The sequence below is a fragment of the Microplitis demolitor genome, chromosome 4 (genome assembly GCF_026212275.2).
Source record: "Microplitis demolitor isolate Queensland-Clemson2020A chromosome 4, iyMicDemo2.1a, whole genome shotgun sequence".
Classification (NCBI taxonomy): domain Eukaryota; kingdom Metazoa; phylum Arthropoda; class Insecta; order Hymenoptera; family Braconidae; genus Microplitis; species Microplitis demolitor.
In genome coordinates, this window is record NC_068548.1 from 14,978,172 (window position 1) to 14,999,121 (window position 20,950).

Here is a 20,950-nt window from a genome sequence, read left to right on the forward strand (position 1 = left end):
TTGCCCGCGAGTACATTAATTAATAAAAAAAAAATGTTGACGTACTTTTTAAGAGGGTTTGCAGGTAATTTTTGCGAAGTTTTTCTCTCAAATTTTTCATTCTTTTCAAAAATTATACGGAAAATATTGTTCAGGAGATGAAAAAAAAATACTGTTAAAGTTCGAGCTTTTAATATTAATATCAACAACTGCCTCATCGCAATTTTCGATTTCCCATGCAAATAACATGGGAAATTTTTTATTTAGATAGGAATTTTATCACTCATCATCGAATCAGTGTATCGGAAAAATCAATAGTTATTTTCATTAGAAATTGAACGCTCTACAAAAAAGGACTTATTGTTTTTAGATAAATTTAATTTTTCAAAAGTTATTCAAGGTCAAAGTTGGATTCATAGTGGATTTCAGTATTCTTTGACTTTTTTAGCGAAACTATCAGACTTATCGTAAAATGCTATAGGACCTACAGCTCTTTGAGCTCAACAATATCCGAGAATTTAAGAAATTTAAAATAATTGACAAAGATCATTTTTTAAGGTTTTGCTCACGATTATGCTTCATAAATTCAATGCTTTTAGACATGAATTAATAGAAATGATCAAGATAAAGGGTTACGTAATCTTTGAATTAAGCCAGAAAGTTGATCCCGATAAAAAAATATTTTATACAATTGGATAGAAAAAATGGCCCAATCCATTTGTATACAATCGTATATAATTATATCTTATTTTTATATAATGTGTACATAATCACATACTGTATCCGTACAGCTTTTATATAATTATATACAGTTCTACATAATTGTATATAAATATATACATTTGTATATAATCACATACTGTATTCGTATAGATGATATACAATTACATACAATTTTATATAATTGTATACAAATACATACATTTGTATATAATTACATACTGTATTCATATAGATTATATATAATTCTATAAAACTATATAATTGTATACAAATATACACATTTGTATATGATCACAGACTGTATCCGTATAGCTTATGTATAATTATATACAGTTCTACATAATTGTATATAAATATATACATTTGTATATAATTACATACTGTATTCGTAGAGATTATGTATAATTACATAAAATGTTATATAATTGTATACAAATATATACATTTGTATATAATTTTATTATTCTTTTTTGCATTTTCATATAAAACATTTTTATATACAATTATATGAAAATTTTATATAATTATGCATCACCTCTATCCAATTGTATATAATTTATATATAACTGCGTACAGTTATATAAAATTTTTTCTCATCGGGATATATGAAACATCTGAAAAAAAAAAGTTAAACTTAGAAATTCTTTCGTCAACGATATCTCTTGAACAATTAATCCGATTTCGATAAATACATACATACACTCGGAGATCCTCTTCTAATGAGTCAGATTAGCTTACTAGGACCTTAAAACCTCAAGATCTGTTGAAAACTTGATTTTCAAAAATCGGACCGACACCAATAACTTTCCTTTTTTTTTTAATTTCTAATTTTCTTGGCGAAAGTTGAAAAAGTAGTAAAATATTTGCCGTATGGGAAAATATTTTGGATAAAATATAATATTGTGACATTTTACAGTGAAAAAAAGAACACATTGATTGCAATAAATAAATATATTTGAGTATGAAAATTATTTTTTTTTTTTTCTAAACAATTGTTTGTTTAAAGACGAATAATACAACTAATTAAAATTAGTTAAGATGAATGTTTCGAGTCATTAGATACAACGAAATGGCTGTTGCAATTTAAATATCAATTTTTAATTAACATAAAAAATAAAATTTAACAAATTTATGAAAAATTAAGTATATTTATAATGATTATAGTTTAGTTATTGCGACTGACGGTATTTTAATGTAAATCAAGAATCATTAATTAAATATTACGACTTACATTTAATTATAAAAATAATAGCCAACAGAAACGTATAAATAATATCAATTAATATTCATGTTCATTATTTAAGTTGATCACATTTTCTAGTGTTGAATAAAATTCAACAATATTACAAGTTATATATCTCACCGTAGAGGATGATTAAAATTACTTATACATCATTACATCTGAAGATTGATACATACACATATAAGCATCGCAAAGAAGCCTTTTAGCGTATTCTGGTAACTGTCGATCATCTGTAGATTCGGCAAGATACTTAGCTCCTTCTTCACTTAACCAATATGGGAAATCCGGACATGATACCATTTCCGGTATGTTAAATCCATTTTGTTCACCTTCAATTTATGATTATTATTTATTAATTTTACACGGAGAAAAAAGTATGGTAAAACTTACAATACTATAGTAAAGTTTACTAACAGATATGAAAAAATATATTCTGTATTGTAATTATTACTAAACATTTAGTAAAATTCATTAGTTAGTAATAATTACATAATAAGATATTACAAATTACTATGCGTAATGTATTTTTTGCTAAGACGATTATAATTTTTACTATTTGTATAGTAAATTTTACCATAAGTACTATTAATAAATACAAATTTAAGAAAGTTAATTTTCTAATACAATATAGGATTTATTACTATACAAAATATTAAAAATTACTACACGCAATGTATTTTTTGCTAACACGATTATATTTTTTTACTATCTGTATAGTAAATTCTACTATGCATAGATAAAATTAAAAGTTGGTGGGGATAGCATATACAAATATGTATTATAAGTTCTGAAACTTTTGTCCAAAAGAGACATCGGGCTGTCAGACATAGGAAAGGACTCGCGCGCGGGAGATCAGGGTTCGAATCTTGGTTGAAACAAGTGATTTTTTAAAAAACAAAAATCGACACCAACACCAATACAGATGACATAAATAACAATAATAATCAATATGATAGCAATAATAATAAAAAGTTAAAAGCTAATAAAAGCTTAATTTTATTTTTTTTCCATTCTAATATAGTAAAATTTACTTAACAGACATAGTAATATTTACTAAATATAACTAAAAATTAATATGCAATATAGGAGATTTTCCATAACCAGTATATAATAAATTACTAAACGACTTGTAAAATATGCTTATCTGTTTATGAATTTTTCAAATAAATCATAAGCGTTTCAAGATTACTATCCAAATTTACTAATTATTCTCATATTTTTTTAGTAAAATTTACTATATTTTTTTCTCCGTATACAGTCGAATTCCATTAACTCGGACCGTTAATCTACGGAGGAGCGAGAATTTCATAAAAATTCCGACTTATAGAATGCCACTTCTCCTTTAAAGAGTAAACTCCACGCATGCGCTCATGTACGATGCATACAAAAATATATAGGCACGTACAAATGTGTAGCACGGGGTGACATGGGAGACAGCGCAGCTAGTAGTGGGGGTCAAGATTGAGGGGAAGTTCCGAGTTAATAGACTTTGGGTGTATCTAAAGTCAAAGGTCACAAAAAGTCTTAATAGTTTGAAAAAATTAAAATTTACCTTCTCGATCAGCCATTGAATCAAAAAAACACCAGGGCGCTTCAGAACCTGATCCACATTTTACAAAGGACACATAGTGAGATGTCTCAATACACACTACAGCTGATAATTCCAAAAATAGACGTGGCACTGGACAATGTTCTTGTAAAATTGTAAATTCAGTTGGTACGACTAATTTCTTAGATTCATGATTTGTTCGTCTTTCATGACGATGTACCTACAGTATTAACAAAAATATTTAAATTACTTCTGTATATTGTCATTAGATACTCGATAATATACTAAGATCACATAATTAATAATTTAATAAATTACTTGATCCAAACAAGAAGTACAAAAAGCAATACTTTCTAAGCCTAGTCCACGTTGACCATAACATTCTTTGCACTCATATTCAGCCAATTTTCCACAGACTGTACATTGCCTTGGAGCTATAATAAATTAAAGTAATTGTTGTTTTATACTTATTTTTTATATAATATTCTGATATACTTTTATGTAACTCATGCCGAAGAGTATGCCGCTAACTGACTAAAGTCAGCCTCATAAAATTTTACATTAAAATACAATTCTTTCTGATTGGTCAAAAGTGTGATTTAATGTATATTAAATCACTAATTTTTATATTAAATCATGAAATCAATAACAAATTTATTAGCTCCTTACTTTATGACCGCACTTTTAATTGAACTGCCTTATTAACGTGACCAAAATCTCTAGACTGCTCATGCGCATTTAATTAATCCGCACATGTGCAGATCGATGCAACATCAGCTGAAGTTTATAACCTTAAACATCTCTATTAAGGAGGATAGCCACACAAATTTCCAAAAAAAAAAAAAAATTTTTTTTTTTTTATTATTAAATCAAAGTTTACATAGTTAAAAATATGTTTCTTGAGTATTATATGAAAATTCCGAATATTTTCCGAGTTATAGTCATTTTTGTGACAGCGCGTCAACTGATGTTCCATTAACTAAAAACTTTAAACGCGTTTTTCTCGAAACTACTTTTTTTGAACTGGTCTCATCTGTAATTTGCATAAATATGAACCGATTCGCAACTTTTTTTTCCCGTGTTCGTCTATTCAGTAGCTAAAGTTGCACGTAGGGGATTTTGAAAATTTTGATTTTTAAGATTCTTTTAGGCTGTTTGAATCCAAAAAAATGAGAAAAAAAAAACGAAAAAATTTTTAATTTGTTGCCATTTTTTTTTTTTCAAATTCAAATTTTCAAAATCCTCTAGGTGGAACGATAACCACACGCATACAAATTACAACGTGGTTTGGTTTTTTCGTTCCAGATAATCCGTTTTTGAGTTAGAGATGAGACCGTGGTGCTCCACAAAAATGCTTATAACTTTATAACAACATGATATTTTTTAATAAAAATTTAGGAGAATTATCTTCAATGTATACTTTATAAAACAAAAAAACCCGATCCCCGAATTCCTTCATTATCCCAGTCAAAAAAATTCCCGAAAATCACCTATTTTTTCGATTCTCACAGTGACTATCCCCCTTAAGTGATAACCGTGATTAAAAATTCGGATAAAATCCGATTTAAACTCAATCAAATTTCTATAAGATTCAATCAAAAACAAACATTCAATCAGAATTGCTTGAGAGCCTTTTAAGTATCCGATTTAAATTTTTTAATCTGAGTTAATCGAATTTAATCGGAAAATAATAATTTAGTTTTTCCGGTTAACTTTCCGAATTATGATTACCTTTCAATTGGATTTATTCGAAACTTTCCGATTAAATCCTGTGAGAATTTTCTAATCAGATTCAATCGGAGTTTTGAACCAGGGACGACATAACGGCGTTTTTCTCCAAGCATTCGTTACATAAACTATTGTTACATCTAGTGACATCGAGTATTATACTCTCGTGTATTGGCATGACTCGTTTCGCTCGTGCCGCAAACTCATTTGAGTATAATACCGGTTTCACAAGATGTATAAAATACTATTATAATACTCTACAATCTTCGATGATATCCGTGACATCAAGTAAAAGGGTCGGTTGTATTTTTGAATACATTTTAAATGACTTTCCAAAACGGGGCATTTGAATTATCAAACAAGATGGGACTTCTTTTAGTCTAATATTACTCGTTAAAAAGCTTTGCTCAAGTAATTGTTGAACAGTGGGTAAGTTTAGATGATCATCTTTTTCAACAAAAAGTTGATAATGGTATGCATCTTGACCAGAGCTTAATTTTAAAAAAGGTTCCGCATTTAATATTTGAGCGACTAATGAAGTAAGAAATTCTTCAGGATCCTTTTCTTCACTCGTTAATCCAGACACTGATGACAATTCTTCAAGCAATGTTCTTAATTTCATTACACGATTTGCATGAACAAATATATTTTTTCTAAGAGGATTTACTATTTCTTCTCGCAATACCCGCTGTACTTCTTCATATTGCGCACAGTCTTTTTCAGTCGGAGGTCTAATAGAAGAAAAATTTTTCTTAGTACAAAAAAATTTTCAAAATCTTGACCATGACCCGTATGAAAAAACAATATATGGTTAAAATATATAAAATCATATATGTTTGCAACAAAAAAATATATGATATATTATATTGTATATTATAAAAAATCATATAGAGATTTTGTCCGATTTAATATAAAATTATATACAGTATTAAATATATGTATTCCATATATGTAACTTATATGTATTTTATATTAAGCTATATATACATTTACATATACCTTATAATATATTGTATTGATATATTTGCTTTTATATTCAAAAAATATAAAATTTTTATATGAAATGAAATATATGGTAGCATATAATTTATATTATATATGGCACCATATATTTTCTTTGTTATATTTTAGCATATATTTTATTCGGTGTATGTATATGTATATGGGTACATCATATATTCGCATCAAATTAACTAATTTTGAAAATTTTAACTGCAATTTAAAGAGTATATTAAAATTTAGATCTAATTTAATTGGAGTTGGTCATACGAATAAGAAACTTTTTTTTTTTCATAAACAGTATAAATATATGTTTTTATATATGGTCAGAGTATATTTTTAGTATTTGATAGAAATATATATTTTTATGTATGAAAAAAATATAGTTTTCGTATATGACAAGAATATATATTTTCATATATGATAAAAATATATTTTTTGTATATGATTAACGTATATATTTTATATATTGTAAACATATACGAACTCGCATACAATAAATATTATATTTTGTAATATAAAAAAAATATATCAGAAAATATAGTTAAATTGGCCACATACATTTTCTGATATTTACCATATATTTCCGATGAAAAAAGATTTTATATAACTGTATACAATTTATATATGAATTATATACAATTGGATAGAGGCGATGCATAATTACATAAAATTTTTATATAATTATACATAATTATATACAATCGTATATAGTTCTATATAAAAATGCAAAAAAAAATAATAAAATTATATAAAAATGTATATATTTGTATACAAATTATATAGAATCGTATATAATTATATATAACCTATACGGATACAGTATGCAATTATATACAAATGTATATATTTGTTTACAATTATATAAAATTGTGTATAATTATATATAATCTATACGAACACAGTATGTAATTATATACAAATGTATATATTTGTATACAATTATATCGAATTATATACTAACTATATACAAAATATATACAATTCTATACGATTGTATATGATTGTATACAATTAGAATGGGCCATTTTTTCTATCCACTTTAATACAATTGTATGAAATCTTTTTTCATCGGGTTTTTACATATATTTTGAACATATATGTTATTTTCATACAGGGAAATTATAAGATTAATTACCTGAAGAGTAAATTATCAAAGACACTTGTAAAAGCAAACATACTAAACAATGTTGCGTCTAAATAACATGAATTATGATGACCTTGAATACCACGATATTTACCACAAATATTTTCAAGACCTTCCTCAACACATATCGGTCTTATGATACCTTTAATCACTAAATTCTCAGTTTTACTTAAATTGTCATCATTTACTCTCAATAATGAATCGTCTGTCTTTTAATCAAATGAAAATAATTACAAAATTGTTACCAAAAACACCAAACAGTTTTAATTTTAAACAATTTATACTTACAGGTGTTACATTAGATTGTTGGCAAGATTTAGTATCCGTACACATCGATCTATTTAATTTACGATTTAAATGTTTAACTTCACTGTAAGCTCCATCCGTACCTTGTAAGTGAGGGTCATCTTTCTGAAACCAACGCAAATTTGATGTACAATGAACATCGAGATAACAGTATTTATTTTTTATATTAATATTGAAGGGTATGCCCTGTGTTTTGATTGGGTTCAAAAAGCATGCAAAAATAATGAATCTAATGAAATAACTTACAAATTCAATAGCTGCCATAATTTTACTAGTATTAGACCCTGGTGAACTATCAATCCAACGAATGACTCCATGTCGTAGTTCTGAGCCCACAAGAATTTCAACTTCTGTTCCTAAATCAAGTGATTTTCCATTGTCTTTTCGAATCATTTTATTGTTGTCATAATTTTCAAATAAATCATCTAAAATAATCAATTTATTATTGTCTTGATTATAAACGTCTCTAATGATAATCATGATAATAATTTTAATAATATGTGTTATATTCTATGATCAGTAAATAAATATTATAATTAGAGTGTAAATATATATTAGACTGGGCCTAAAAAATCGACTATTTTTTTTTCTTTCGATACTGTGAAAATATTATTCCTAATGAGCAAAAAAAATTATTGTGCAAGTTTGAGCCATTGATATTGATATTAAGAGGTGTATCGTTAGGAATATTCGTTTTTTGACAGAAATTTCATTTTTTTACCCAAAACTCGTAAATTATCTATCTGAAAAATTTGAGCAATGTATATTATTAAAGGAAATTGAATTCCCGACAAAAAATATTTCTTAGTAAATTGACGTAAAACAAGCTGTTTCCTTGTAACCGTGCCTTCAATATTGATTTATTTTTTTAATTCTTTGTTTTTATTTTGGATTTTTGTAACTATTAGAAATATTAAAATTTTTTCTAGTCAAGATACATATTTTTGAAGGAAATTTGATGCTCTACAAAAAAGGTCACTTAACATTTTTTGCTAAATTCACTACTTCGAAAGTTATTCAAGGTTGAAGTTGAGTCAAAACGACTTAAATAACCTGAATAACTTTCGAAGGAGTGAATTTAGCAAAAAATATTAAGAGACCTTTTTTGTAGAGCATTAAATTTCCTTCAAAAATATGTATCTTGACTACAAAAAATTGTAATATTTCTAGTAAGTAATTTAAGAATGTACATTGCTTAAATTTTTACGATAGATGATTTACGAGTTTTGGGTAAAAAATGAAATTTCTGTCAAAAAACGAATAGTCGTAACGATACACCTCTTAATATCATTATTAAGGGCTCAAACTCGCACAATAATTTTTTTTTGTCAGGAATAATATTCCCACAGTATCGAAAAAAAAATAGTTTATTTTTTTGGCCTATTCTAATATAGATATATAAAAAAACAACAGTTTTAGCTTACGATTAAATAAATTTATACAATTTTGAGGTGATATAAAATTATCTTGCACATTAGAATCTACATCACTACTCCATTTATGTTGAAGTACAAACAAAGGAATATTTTGTAATGTTGTCATTGTATAATTATTCAAAAAATTTAATAAAATAGATATCCCGGAGATGTAATTAAACTGTTTGAAACACGCAAACTGCCGTCGCGGCTATTTTCAGACTCGTGGATAAAATTAGCTTTTTCAACGACTAGGCAAAGCGGAAGTTAAGTAACGCAGTGGTGTTTATAAGCTGACAATATTTAGTTAAAATAATTTTCTCATTACCTATCGGAATGAAGTTGTAATTATTAATACTCTTGCTTAAATTAATCCCATCATGATTGGATAATACTTTTGATTTTGCTGATTGATGAACAACTTTCGGTACCAATGACTCATTTAAACGAGAACTATCTGATTCTCTCTTAGTATCATTGTTATTACTACTGTTATTATTATTATTTTTATCTTCAAAATGTATGAATTGTTTTTTAGTGACAGCATTCAAGTCATGTTGAGTGTATTTGCCATTAACTGCATGATTATTAGTAGTACTATTTACAAATCCATCTAATTGTTTCGACCAGGATGCTTCTATTTCTTTCTGTGATAATTTAGCTGTAAAATCCCAATAGCAAAGATTTCATAATACACAAAAAGAAAAAAAGGATTTCTATTTATTTGTTATACCATTAGCGCTGAAAGGTGTAAAGTTGACCTCGTCAGATTTCATTGGTTGAATATTAACTAGTGTAGCAAAGGTACTATTATTGGATGACCCTGCAAAGTGTTTTTTTGCTACAAGTGATGTTCGAATACTGTCAGGTTTATCCTTAATGAAAATAATATATTTTAAAGAAAGTTATTAAATACTGGAATGTTCATTTTCATGGTACCTGCATCGGAACTTCAAGTCTACAGCAGGATTGCGAATTCTTTAATGAGACCATTTGCAATTAAAAATTAAATTTTTAATCCGTAATTGAAATTATATCGATTAAAATTACGAAATGAATTTTTTAATTCAACAACTTGAATTGAAAAATTAATTTTAATTCAGAAACGTGAGATTAAATATTAAAAAATTAATTTTTATCAAGAGACGTGGGATTCAAAATTTTAAAATTGATATTTAATCCGTACAAGAGATTCAAAATTGAAAAATTAATTTAAATGTACACACGTGGGATTAAAAAACGAAAAACTAATTTTTAATCAGACAAGTGAAATTTAAAATTAAAAAATTACTTTTTAAATTGATACGTGGGTTTAAAATTTCAAAAATTAGTTTTAATTCAGAAACGTGGGATTAAGAATTAAAAAATTACTTGTTAATTCAAACACGTGGAATCAAAAATTAGAAATTACTTTTTAATTTAGATACGGTACTCAATCAGATAAGTAATCGACAAAAAATTTGACGGCACTTATAATAGAAAAGAATACTGTTTTACTTGACCAAGTTTAAGTATTTTCAAACTTACTCTCGATCGTCAGATATAATAGAATTTGAAATAAAAAGATCATTCATAGTTGAGACATTTAAGAATTAAATTTTTTCAATAATTTTCGGTGTAAACAGAGAATTTAAAATTAAAATAACACTAATCCGATGTTCGGAATTTCAAATTTTTTATTTAAGTTTTAATACGAAAATAGAAAATTAAAAAACGGAATGTAATTTTTGAATCCCCTTTAGCTATGGCTATTTAAAATTTTTGATTTACTTTTCAATTATTAAATATCGAATTTGAGTTTAGAAATAAATTTTTGAATCTGGTTTTCCGAATTGAAATTGTTCATTTAATGTTTTATTTTAAAACGTAGATTTAAAAACTAAGCCATTACATTTTAACACTACTTTACGAATTAAAAATTTGAAGTTTAATTTTTAATTCAAAATTGTAAGATTAAAAAGAAAAAAATTATTTTGAATTAAAAATTAAAAAATCACTTTTAGTTTGTTGTTTTTGGATTATGAAATATAAAAAAAAATTTAATTGAAGCACTAATGCAATTATAAATTTAATGCGCTATTTGCAACTCTGCATTGAATGTTTATTTGCAGCCTTAATACTCTCATTTATTTGCTTGCCACCAGTTGACTCATTTGATTTTTTAAGTGACAGTTTTAAGTAACCAAATAAAATTTCTAAAAATGAGTAAAAATAATACTACTGTCTTATTTATTATCCAATGTGTGACCGTAAGTCACAGATTTATCATTCTCTAAAAGTTCTCCGCATCATCGGCTTGAAATTAACTTGTTTCTTACTGGCTGCTGACATTAAAACTTGAAGTTCCAATGCAAGTAATATGAAAAATAAAGTGTGTGACACGAGATGAAACACTATTTCAGACTGTAGGTGATGTCAGCCATTACAGTAAGGGTAGTCAATTTCACCCTGGAAAGAAATTTTGTTCAGGGTGACCACAAAGAACTGATTTTAAAATTCTCTAATATTTTCGAGATTTTTAATAAAGTTTTTTACATTTTTCCCTGATTCAGAAATTTTATTTGCATCATTAAGATATTTAAAGTTTTTATTATATTTTCATTGTTAATAATTAAATCTGGTAATTAAATCATACGAAAAACCAACAAAAAATTCAATAAAATAAATTAATACTGCCTACTTTTGGTTATTCGATGTTAAAAATATGTAAGTTAAAATATTTATTAAGAAATTTTATGATTAAATTAATTGATTAATTAATTATTATTTATTAGTTAATAATAATATTTCTGTAGAAATAAAATTTGAAAATTTTGATAATTGTGTGTCAGATAATTATTGATAGTAAATCCTGAGCATGATATTTTTTTCAGACATTTTTCTTAAAAAAAAACTGGAATATGAAATTTAAAAAATCGAAAAAAAAATAGATCCCATAGTTGTACCATTGCGAGCATAGCTGGAAAAGTTGTAGAATAGGTGACAGTTTGCTGTGAAAAATTATGAGGAAAATCAATCAGTACGTGGTTTTCGTAAATTGACAATTTATACTTTAAGCTTAAAATTCCAATAGAAGCGAGGTTCAAAAAATTGGTTGATATACTCTACTGAAAAGATGTCTAAAAACAAACATTTCTTGTCTCTTTGAAAATTTTATTTAAACCACTTTTCGCGAAGTTGGAGGCGTTTGAAAATAAAATCTCTACATTTTTCAAAATTCGGCATTTCGAAAACGGTTGGAGGAAAAAATTTTAAAAAATCGGGAAGGCCTTTTTCAACCTATACTAAAAGATAAAAAAGTTTCACAAAAATCCAAGGTTCAAAAGCTAAATAGTGTCCGATTTTGTTATTGGAATCAATTTCTACAAATTTTTTTTCAAGATGGTTTTGCAACCGCATTCGCGCCACGTCACTTTTTAAACAGTTTTGACAGAAAACTAAATTTGTCGAATTTTTTTAGTCAAAAGAAAGAAAGTGGAAATTTTCCCAGTTTTGTGACGAAATTCCCTGACATTTCTCTGACTTTTCCAGTATATTTATAATTCCCTGACATTTCCAGATTTTCCAGAAATGTGGCCACCTTGATCCTGTTGAAATTTACTTATAAATTTTGAATTTTATTAATATCTCTAAATTTTTGTAACCAGTGTTTTATTAAAAATTAAAAAGTTTTTGACTGTGGCAATCAAATGCCTGGATGCTTTTTGAAATTCCCTGACATTTTTCGTTTGCATTAAATTCCCTGATAATTTCGGGCTTGTGGCCACTCTATTGTTTCATCCCTTGCCACTCAATATAGTTCCTGTAATAAAATATTAATTAATATTATACCAATAACTCAAGGCCGAAATAAAATCCAGGTCCCAAGTCTTCCACTGGTCCAATTAATTTAATGACAGCTTTATATCTTTTTGCCGAGTTAGGTTCTGGGTAGTACCAGACTTTGTAATTTATTTTCAAATTATCAACATCCTCACAAAATTTAGTATCCTGAGCCAAGCGAACTCTTTCTTGTGGAATTGATACAGCGGCCAAAAAATACCATACTTTCTCCGATACGGGCACGAAATCAATTCTATGACATTTCCACTCAGTTTTATGCCAGACTTCATGATTGTTCGTATCTTTAACGCTAATTCTCAGCCCACCATCTGACTTTATTTCCTTGGCCTCAACCAGCATACCAACTCGTAATGTATACACACTCTGATCACATTCTCCAGATACTCTAGTTACAATCGCGTCTCTAATTGATACATAATGACATGGTAGAGTTGATAAATTCATATTGTCATACATACTCCATTTATCCATGATTTCATTGATCTTTACCGCCAGTTAAATCACTCTTTTATTTATTACTGACGAGATGCTGAGAAAAAATACTTATTGGGAAAAACTTGTTTTAAATTATTTACTAATAGTTTATAATTATAATTAATTGCATTGTAATAACTGTAATTAACTAAGCCAATAAATAAATAGTTAAAAAGCGTAGAAAATTAAAGTTCACACCTTGAATGTTAACCATTTGATAACAATGTAAAATAGTATTTGAAATGTACAACAATGAGTTTTTTTTCAATTTTAATTTAATTTAATCAAAGTAAACACATATGTCAATTGTCGAATGTCAAATCTCTGTCAATAAATAATATTTTTGTTTAAATTTCTTCTCTATCGACTTCGAGTTACCAACGTAAAATAAAAATTTTGACTGCGAATAGTTGTCAACTTTAGGGAAATCTTTAAATCTGGGCTGTAAATGAATGACAAGTTGCTAGCAGAGTTGAAAAGTTGAATTTGTTATGAACTTCCGGTCCATTTGCGTTGTGGTACTCGTATTGTAGCCATGATATTTGATAAGAGAAGTTGACGTATATTTGCTGTCAATTTAAATGAATGTGAATGCAGCAGACAGACAAATTTATGTTAAAAATAAATAAAGTAAATAATTAAAAGAATAATATTTATAAAATAAAAAATTTTCAAGAGGACAATCACGGATTTAGAAAATATCAAAAATGATTGAAATTCGGATTTTTTACTTCCAAATTTTTTCTTTCTCGTGGCAGCAATAGTTTATATTTATAAAATCATGTCCATGCTGAAAATTTCAGCCCAAAATTTAAATATTTAAACGGCGCTCAATAATTTTGAATATTAGCTGACATTATGTGACTGATACTTTGAATTAGTTTTTGTATTTTTTTATAACTCAATAATTGTCATTTCACTAATATATAACTTTTGCATAACCAAAAATATCCAGGACAATCCTAAACAATAAAATTTGGTAAGTTTTGAATAAGCAAAAAAACCTACAAATTGACTCCAAAAATAAAAAAGTATGTAAATAACTTATTGTTTCTATTTCTCTGTTATATTTCCATTCATTGTGATGCACATTGATGGTGAAAAAATCGAGAAGCTTTATTATCAATATTCAAGGGTCGCTCGAAAACGTCCAAAAGACAGCACTCGGAAACATTCAAAATTCTTGAGCGAGGTTTAAATATTTAAATTTTGGACTTATATTTTCAGCGTAGTCATGATTTCACAAATATAAATTATTGCTGCCACGAGAAAGAAAAAAATTTGAAATAAAAATTCAAATTTCGATCATTTTTGATATTTTCAAAATTCATGAGCGACCTCTTGAAAATTTTTTAGCGAGCTGATTTTTAGAGAGGCTTCTTAAAACATTGTAAGCCAACAAATTTTCATAAGAGACTCGAAAAAAAATAGTCGGTTTTTTTGGGCCACCCTAATGTGTATAGAAGTAAAAGTAAATCATTTTGAATCTTTTCTTGTAATCAGGGGTATATCAACAATATTTATTTAACCCCGGATAAAAATAAACCCGGTTAAACACTGGCCTTAAATATAAAATTATGAAATAAATGAATAATAAGCAATCACTAAAAAAAATATCTCTACCCTAATTAAACAACTGAGTTCGATCGAATTAAACAGAATTAAATTTTTAATTCTATTTAATTCAGATAAATTCTGTTAATTCGGTACCTAACTTAAAAATGAATTCTGTCTAATTCAACAGGAAAACCAGAATTTGTCCAAATTAAAACAATTTTAAATAATTATTTCAGTTTAATTCTGATTAATTCGAAAATAATTCTCCAATTTCTGGTTCCGAATCCAAATTAAACTAAATTAAAACGAATTTGAAATTTTTAAATCGGTTTTATTCTGTTTAATTCAAATTCAAATTTTCAATTCAGTTGAATTCTGTTTTGCAGAATTCAACAGAATATAACAGAATTAAAATTTTGAATTCGGTTGAATTTAGTTTGTTTAACCCTTCATTCATCGCGCTATGAGCGCAGTGTCGCAATTTTTATTAAAAGATTATTTAAAAAAAAAAAAAAAAATTTCTAATCTTTTGAAATTTTAAGAGTTCTTCTACTATACTTTTTAGTATCAAGTGAATCAATGATAATTATTTTTCCGATATTTTAAATATTTAAAAAATAATTTTTTTGGTTGGAAAACCTGAGAAATGCGGCGATGTGCCGCTGACGCGAGTAAACTTGAACGTTGAATTTGTTCAGATCTTCTGCGCAGTGTTGCCAGTTACCACCAGTGGCTTATTTCCAGCTCATTTAATTCATCTCTTTCATTTATATTTTTATTTAATACAAAATTTTTATTTTAATAAAAAAATTCTGAAAATAATTACAATTGTCTACTCGTATAAGCTTGTGTGATTTGAATTTTAAAAAATCATAATTATGATACTTGGCAACACCGCAATATTAAATGCATTGCGGCGGAACGCCGCGGCGTGATGAACGAAGGGTGGCGAGATCGCGCGATGGACGGAGGGTTAATCAGGGTAGGCTCATGAATCACTAAAAAAAAAAACTATCGATATTTAAAAATTTGTAAAAATTTTTTTCCTGTTTTTGAAAACATTTATATTTAAAAAAGACTAAATAAAAAAAAGTCAATATTTAATATTTTCTATTAATGATGGATAATGAAAATCTTCATATTAATTACTGTATAAAATTAAATTTCAATAAAGAAAAACGTATATCAAAGAACAACAATAATTTTAAAAGTACATAATCATTGAAATATATTTAGAATGTTCTCTTTAATTAAATAAATGATTAATAAATATATATATATATATATATATATATATAATTTTAAAGATAACTAAAAAAAATCGAAAAAAAAAACATTTAATAACTAACACCAAATATATATGTATATATATGAAGATCCTGAATTCAGCAGCCAATTGAAAATTTTTGGATTTTATTTCAAACTATTTAATTACAAAAATTGAAAAACTAAAAATTTGCACATGTAGAAAATTAAAAAAATTTTAAGTGCAATTTTTCAAAATATTTTTTTTTATAATTTATCGTTTTTAAAAATTCCTAAAATTATTAGTTGTCGGATAACTTCAGTATCATTATATATGCATATGTTGGGCAAGTTGACGGAAATTAACCGCTGGAATTTGACCTTAAATTGACTGCAAAAAGTTAACGTTCGCTATCAATTAATTTTTGGGGTTAACGGGGTCGTAAAAACAAATTCTTTTTTTGTAATCACAAGAAAAAAAGCTGTTATTAATTTCAAATTTAGTTCATTTACCAGGTCACAAAAACAGATTAATATGGTGTTAATTTATAACACATCATATACCTAAAATTATCGCAACTGATAAAGAAGAGTTTAAAAATTAATTATTTAGTTTCTAATTATTTACTTAATAAAAATATTAATTATTTTTTATCTAAGCCAATATATAAAAGCCAAATAAAAACACTATCTGTGATTGGTTGTATTGATTATGGCTTTTTATAGAAACATAAAAATACTTCGTGTGGGAGGCCACGAATTACAAAACTATGGTAGTCATCGATCTTCGTGGACCAATCAAAATAATCCACGAAAATCCTTACAAAAGTCAACGCGGCGGAATACACTGATCTATCAGTTATATATTTCGTTTTTCCAAAAAATAGTCAGTTGAATTGTCACCAAGTTGAAGTTTTTTCAATAAAAATTGTATGGCAAACAAAGTCATCATGCGAGCAATAATTGGTAATTTATTTTCTTTTCTTTTTTTTTTTAATTTGTATTTTATTTTATGTCAATAAGCCGGTCTTTAAATTTTACAACAAAAACAATTGTCGAAATTACATATTTATTTATTTATTGATATTTTTTTTTAATGCAGTATATTTATAATAATTTATTATTGCATTTTTTAGGTTTGTTATTACTAATTGCGAGTGCTAATTGTATGTACTCATCAACCTCAGATGTTGTTGAATTAACGCCCAATAATTTTGACAAATTAGTAACGAATAGTGATTATATATGGGTAGTAGAATTTTATGCGCCTTGGTGTGGTCATTGTAAAAATTTAAAACCTGAATATGAAAAAGCTGCAAAAGCACTTAAGGTATGGTATACTGGGAAAAAAATGTATATTTTGAGCCCTGATTGAGAAAAGTGATTAGAGAAGATTTCAAAATATTTGAATGGTTTTTAACCTTTCTGAATTCTTAATATCAATAATGAAGTATTTTAGGCAGTAAAAAAAATTTAAGTGATTGAAAACTACAGCGGACCTTGTTATAAGGCTATCATTCTGTTTTTTTTATAAATCAGGTATCGCGATAGTTTGAGAGAGAAAATAGTCTTATAACGAGGTCCTACTGTATTAGGAAACAGGTACTCGCGGATAATAAGGCCTAATTGACAGAAATGATATTTAAAATAATCGCCTCGCTAAAGGTTACTCTAGAAGAAGAGTCTTGCATAGAGATGGTACGACAAATTTATAGTCCTGATATTACGTTGCCTGTCTTCTATATTTAATCATCCGTCATATGCTGTCGTAGAGCAGAGGAAATTATAAAAAACAATCTAGTCTTCTGACTCTTAAAAAAAGTACTGATAATTTTAAGTGCCATTGAGCAAAACAATCTAGTCTTTTGATTCTTAAAAAGCATTGTTGCTAAATTTAATTGATGATTCATCACTAATAGCAAATTTATTAAGTATAGTTAAACTATTCCAGTTTGTGTAACTCGTAGGCCTCATTACCCTACCATAGTAAAATAAGGTCTATTCGTATGGTTTTTGTAAAAGTATAATTTTTTGTTTGTTTATGGTAAAAATTACCATTACTTGATTACATTTTATGGGTAATGTATTGAAATAAAGATTAATGATACATTTCAATAATTGAATGCAATATTTTCGATTCTATCCAAAATCTCTCTTAACCTAGGCCTTATTACCCGCAGGTACCTTATTCAAAAAAACTGAGTAGTTTTGAATTGTTCTTAATCTGTTCAGAAATTGAAGTTTCACTATTATTTAGTCTTAAGAAAAAATTTTGAAGTTTTTAAAAACGTTGATGATTTCTAATCATTACAAATCTTGCTGTATATTGATCCCAGATGACTGATCCCTGGCACGTAATTACACGACAACCTAGTGAACACATGACCTATATATGATGTCAATTTGAGATCATATATTTACTGGGAATTGATATTACAGACAATCTCATGAAATAAGCTACCGGTGGGTAATAAGGCCTAGCTAAGGAAGATTTTGTATAGAATCGAAAATATTGCATTTAACTATCGAAATGTATCATTAATCTTTATTTCAATACATTACCCATAAAATGTAATCAAGTAATGGTAATTTTTACCATAAACAAACAAAAAATTATACTTTTACAAAAACCATACGAATAGACCTTATTTTACTATGGTAGGGTAATAAGGCCTACGAGTTACACAAACTGGAATAGTTTAACTATACTTAATAAAATTGCTATTAGAGATGGATCATCACTTAAATTTAGCAACAATACTTTTTAAGAATCAGAAGACTAGATTGTTTTGCTCAATGACACTTAAAATTATCAGTACTCTTTTTAAGAGTCAGAAGACTAGATTGTTTTTTATAATTTCCTCTGCTCTATGACAATATATGATGGATGATGAAATATAGAAGACAGGCAACGTAATATTAGGACTATAAATTTGTCGTACCATCTCTATGTTAGACCCTTCTATTAGAGTAGCTTTTAGTGGAGGCGGTTATTTTAAATATTATTTCTGTCACTTAGGCCTTATTACCCGCGGATACCTTATTTGAAATTAATTTTTTTCTCTGTGTATAAAATATTTTAAGTATTTATCAAACTCATTAAAAATGTACGCTAAATTTATTAAAATTATATAGGGTATTATAAAAGTTGGAGCCGTAGATGTAGATGAGCACAAATCATTTGGATCTAGATTTAGCATCGAAGGTTTCCCAACTATAAAAATATTCGGTGCCAACAAAAATAAGCCTGAAAGTTACAATGGAGCACGAACAGCGGACGGTATTGTAACTGAAGCTCTGAGAATTGCTAGTAAAAAAGCCAAAGAAGCTCTTGGTGGAAAATCGAGTGGTTCAGATTCCAAGGTAACATTTTTTTAATTATTAATAAAAAATGAAAATTTCAAATTTTGTAACTCGTGATTTTTCATTAGTCCAAAGATTCTAAGGATGTAGTCGAATTGACGGACGATAATTTCGATAAATTAGTTATGAACTCGGAAGATTTGTGGTTGGTTGAATTCTATGCGCCATGGTGTGGACACTGTAAAAATCTAGCTCCAATTTGGGCAAGTGCCGCTACCGAGCTGAAAGGAAAAGTTAAATTGGGTGCATTAGACGCTACTGTTAACACTGTTAAAAGTAGTCAGTATGAAATCAGAGGATATCCAACAATAAAAGTCTTTGCTCCCGGCAAAAAAGACTCGGATTCTGTTTCTGAATATGATGGCGGTCGTACCACAAGTGACATTGTCAATTGGGCACTTGATAAACTTGCAGAAAATGTTCCTGCTCCTGAAATACTTCAGATTACCAGTGAAAAGTCTATGAAAGAAGCATGCGATGAGAAACCATTATGTGTTATTTCGGTACTGCCTCATATTCTTGATTGTCAATCTAAGTGCAGGAATGATTATTTGGAAATACTCAAAGTTTTAGGAGAAAAATACAAGAAAAAAATGTGGGGGTAAGTATTTGAGCTTCAATGTTTTTTGAAAATTAGTTGACTTGAAATAATAAATTTAATTAATTTTAGATGGGCATGGGCTGAAGCCGGAGCACAGCCAGAACTTGAGGAGGCCCTTGAAATTGGTGGATTTGGTTATCCAGCTTTGGCTGTTGTCAATGCTAAGAAAATGAAGTATTCACTTTTGAGAGGTAGCTTCTCAGAAGATGGTATTAATTCATTCTTGAGAGATCTTAGTTACGGTAGAGGAGGAACTGCTCCATTGAAGGGCGCTGAACTTCCTAAAGTTCACGAAACTGAAGCATGGGATGGTAAAGATGGCCAGCCACCACAAGAAGAAGAAATAGATCTTAGTGATATTGACTTAAATGACAAAGATGAACTTTAAATTTTTAGACTGTAATCTTCATTAAATATTCATGAATCGTTTAAAACTCTTCCATGTCACCTTCAAAGTTATGCATCATTTTTTTATTCATTAACTGTAAATAAATTTTAAGTATGAGTTGCATTAAAAAAAAACTTTAAACTTTTATGTAAATGCATTCCACGTAAATTTTTATGACAAACTTTGTAAGTCTCTTTTGTATTTTTTGAAAAATATTAAATATAGATTGGAATGTAATATTATAAGAACTGAACACTAAAAATTGATATAAATAGAATATTGCGTTTTTATTGTTGATTTGTAGGATTAAATCATTTTTTATTTTTAACGTGCAGTACAATAGTACATTGTGTGACAAGGAATGAAACAAAACTATTTTAGACCAGAGTG

General features: G+C 27.4%; 2 protein-coding genes across 4 annotated transcripts; one reads left to right on the forward strand and one right to left on the reverse strand.

Annotated features, from left to right (window-relative positions):
• Window positions 1–1,789: 1,789 nt before the first annotated feature.
• Window positions 1,790–13,719, reverse strand: LOC103568633 (ubiquitin carboxyl-terminal hydrolase CYLD). 3 transcript variants are annotated; one of them, XM_014442962.2, is made up of 11 exons: window positions 13,605–13,719; window positions 12,921–13,461; window positions 9,823–9,964; window positions 9,418–9,750; window positions 7,921–8,099; window positions 7,657–7,779; window positions 7,360–7,577; window positions 5,484–5,953; window positions 3,813–3,928; window positions 3,498–3,714; window positions 1,791–2,274 (listed from the first exon to the last, which is right to left on the reverse strand). In XM_014442962.2, the coding sequence occupies exons 2-11, from the start codon at window positions 13,401–13,403 to the stop codon at window positions 2,084–2,086; spliced, it is 2,472 nt and encodes an 823-aa protein (XP_014298448.1). In that variant the 5' UTR covers window positions 13,404–13,461; window positions 13,605–13,719; the 3' UTR covers window positions 1,791–2,083. The 3 variants fall into 3 exon arrangements, with proteins under 3 accessions (XP_014298452.1, XP_014298448.1, XP_014298450.1); XM_014442964.2 differs by having other exon boundaries at window positions 12,921–13,474; XM_014442966.2 differs by lacking the exons at window positions 12,921–13,461; window positions 13,605–13,719 and adding an exon at window positions 10,029–10,135 and having other exon boundaries at window positions 1,790–2,274.
• A 3,259-nt stretch (window positions 13,720–16,978) lies between these two features.
• On the forward strand, window positions 16,979–20,707 carry LOC103568634 (protein disulfide-isomerase A6 homolog). The gene is made up of 5 exons (XM_008545576.2): window positions 16,979–17,174; window positions 17,345–17,538; window positions 19,344–19,571; window positions 19,640–20,172; window positions 20,242–20,707. The coding sequence occupies exons 1-5, from the start codon at window positions 17,141–17,143 to the stop codon at window positions 20,558–20,560; spliced, it is 1,308 nt and encodes a 435-aa protein (XP_008543798.1). The 5' UTR covers window positions 16,979–17,140; the 3' UTR covers window positions 20,561–20,707.
• The last annotated feature ends 243 nt before the right edge of the window (window positions 20,708–20,950 follow it).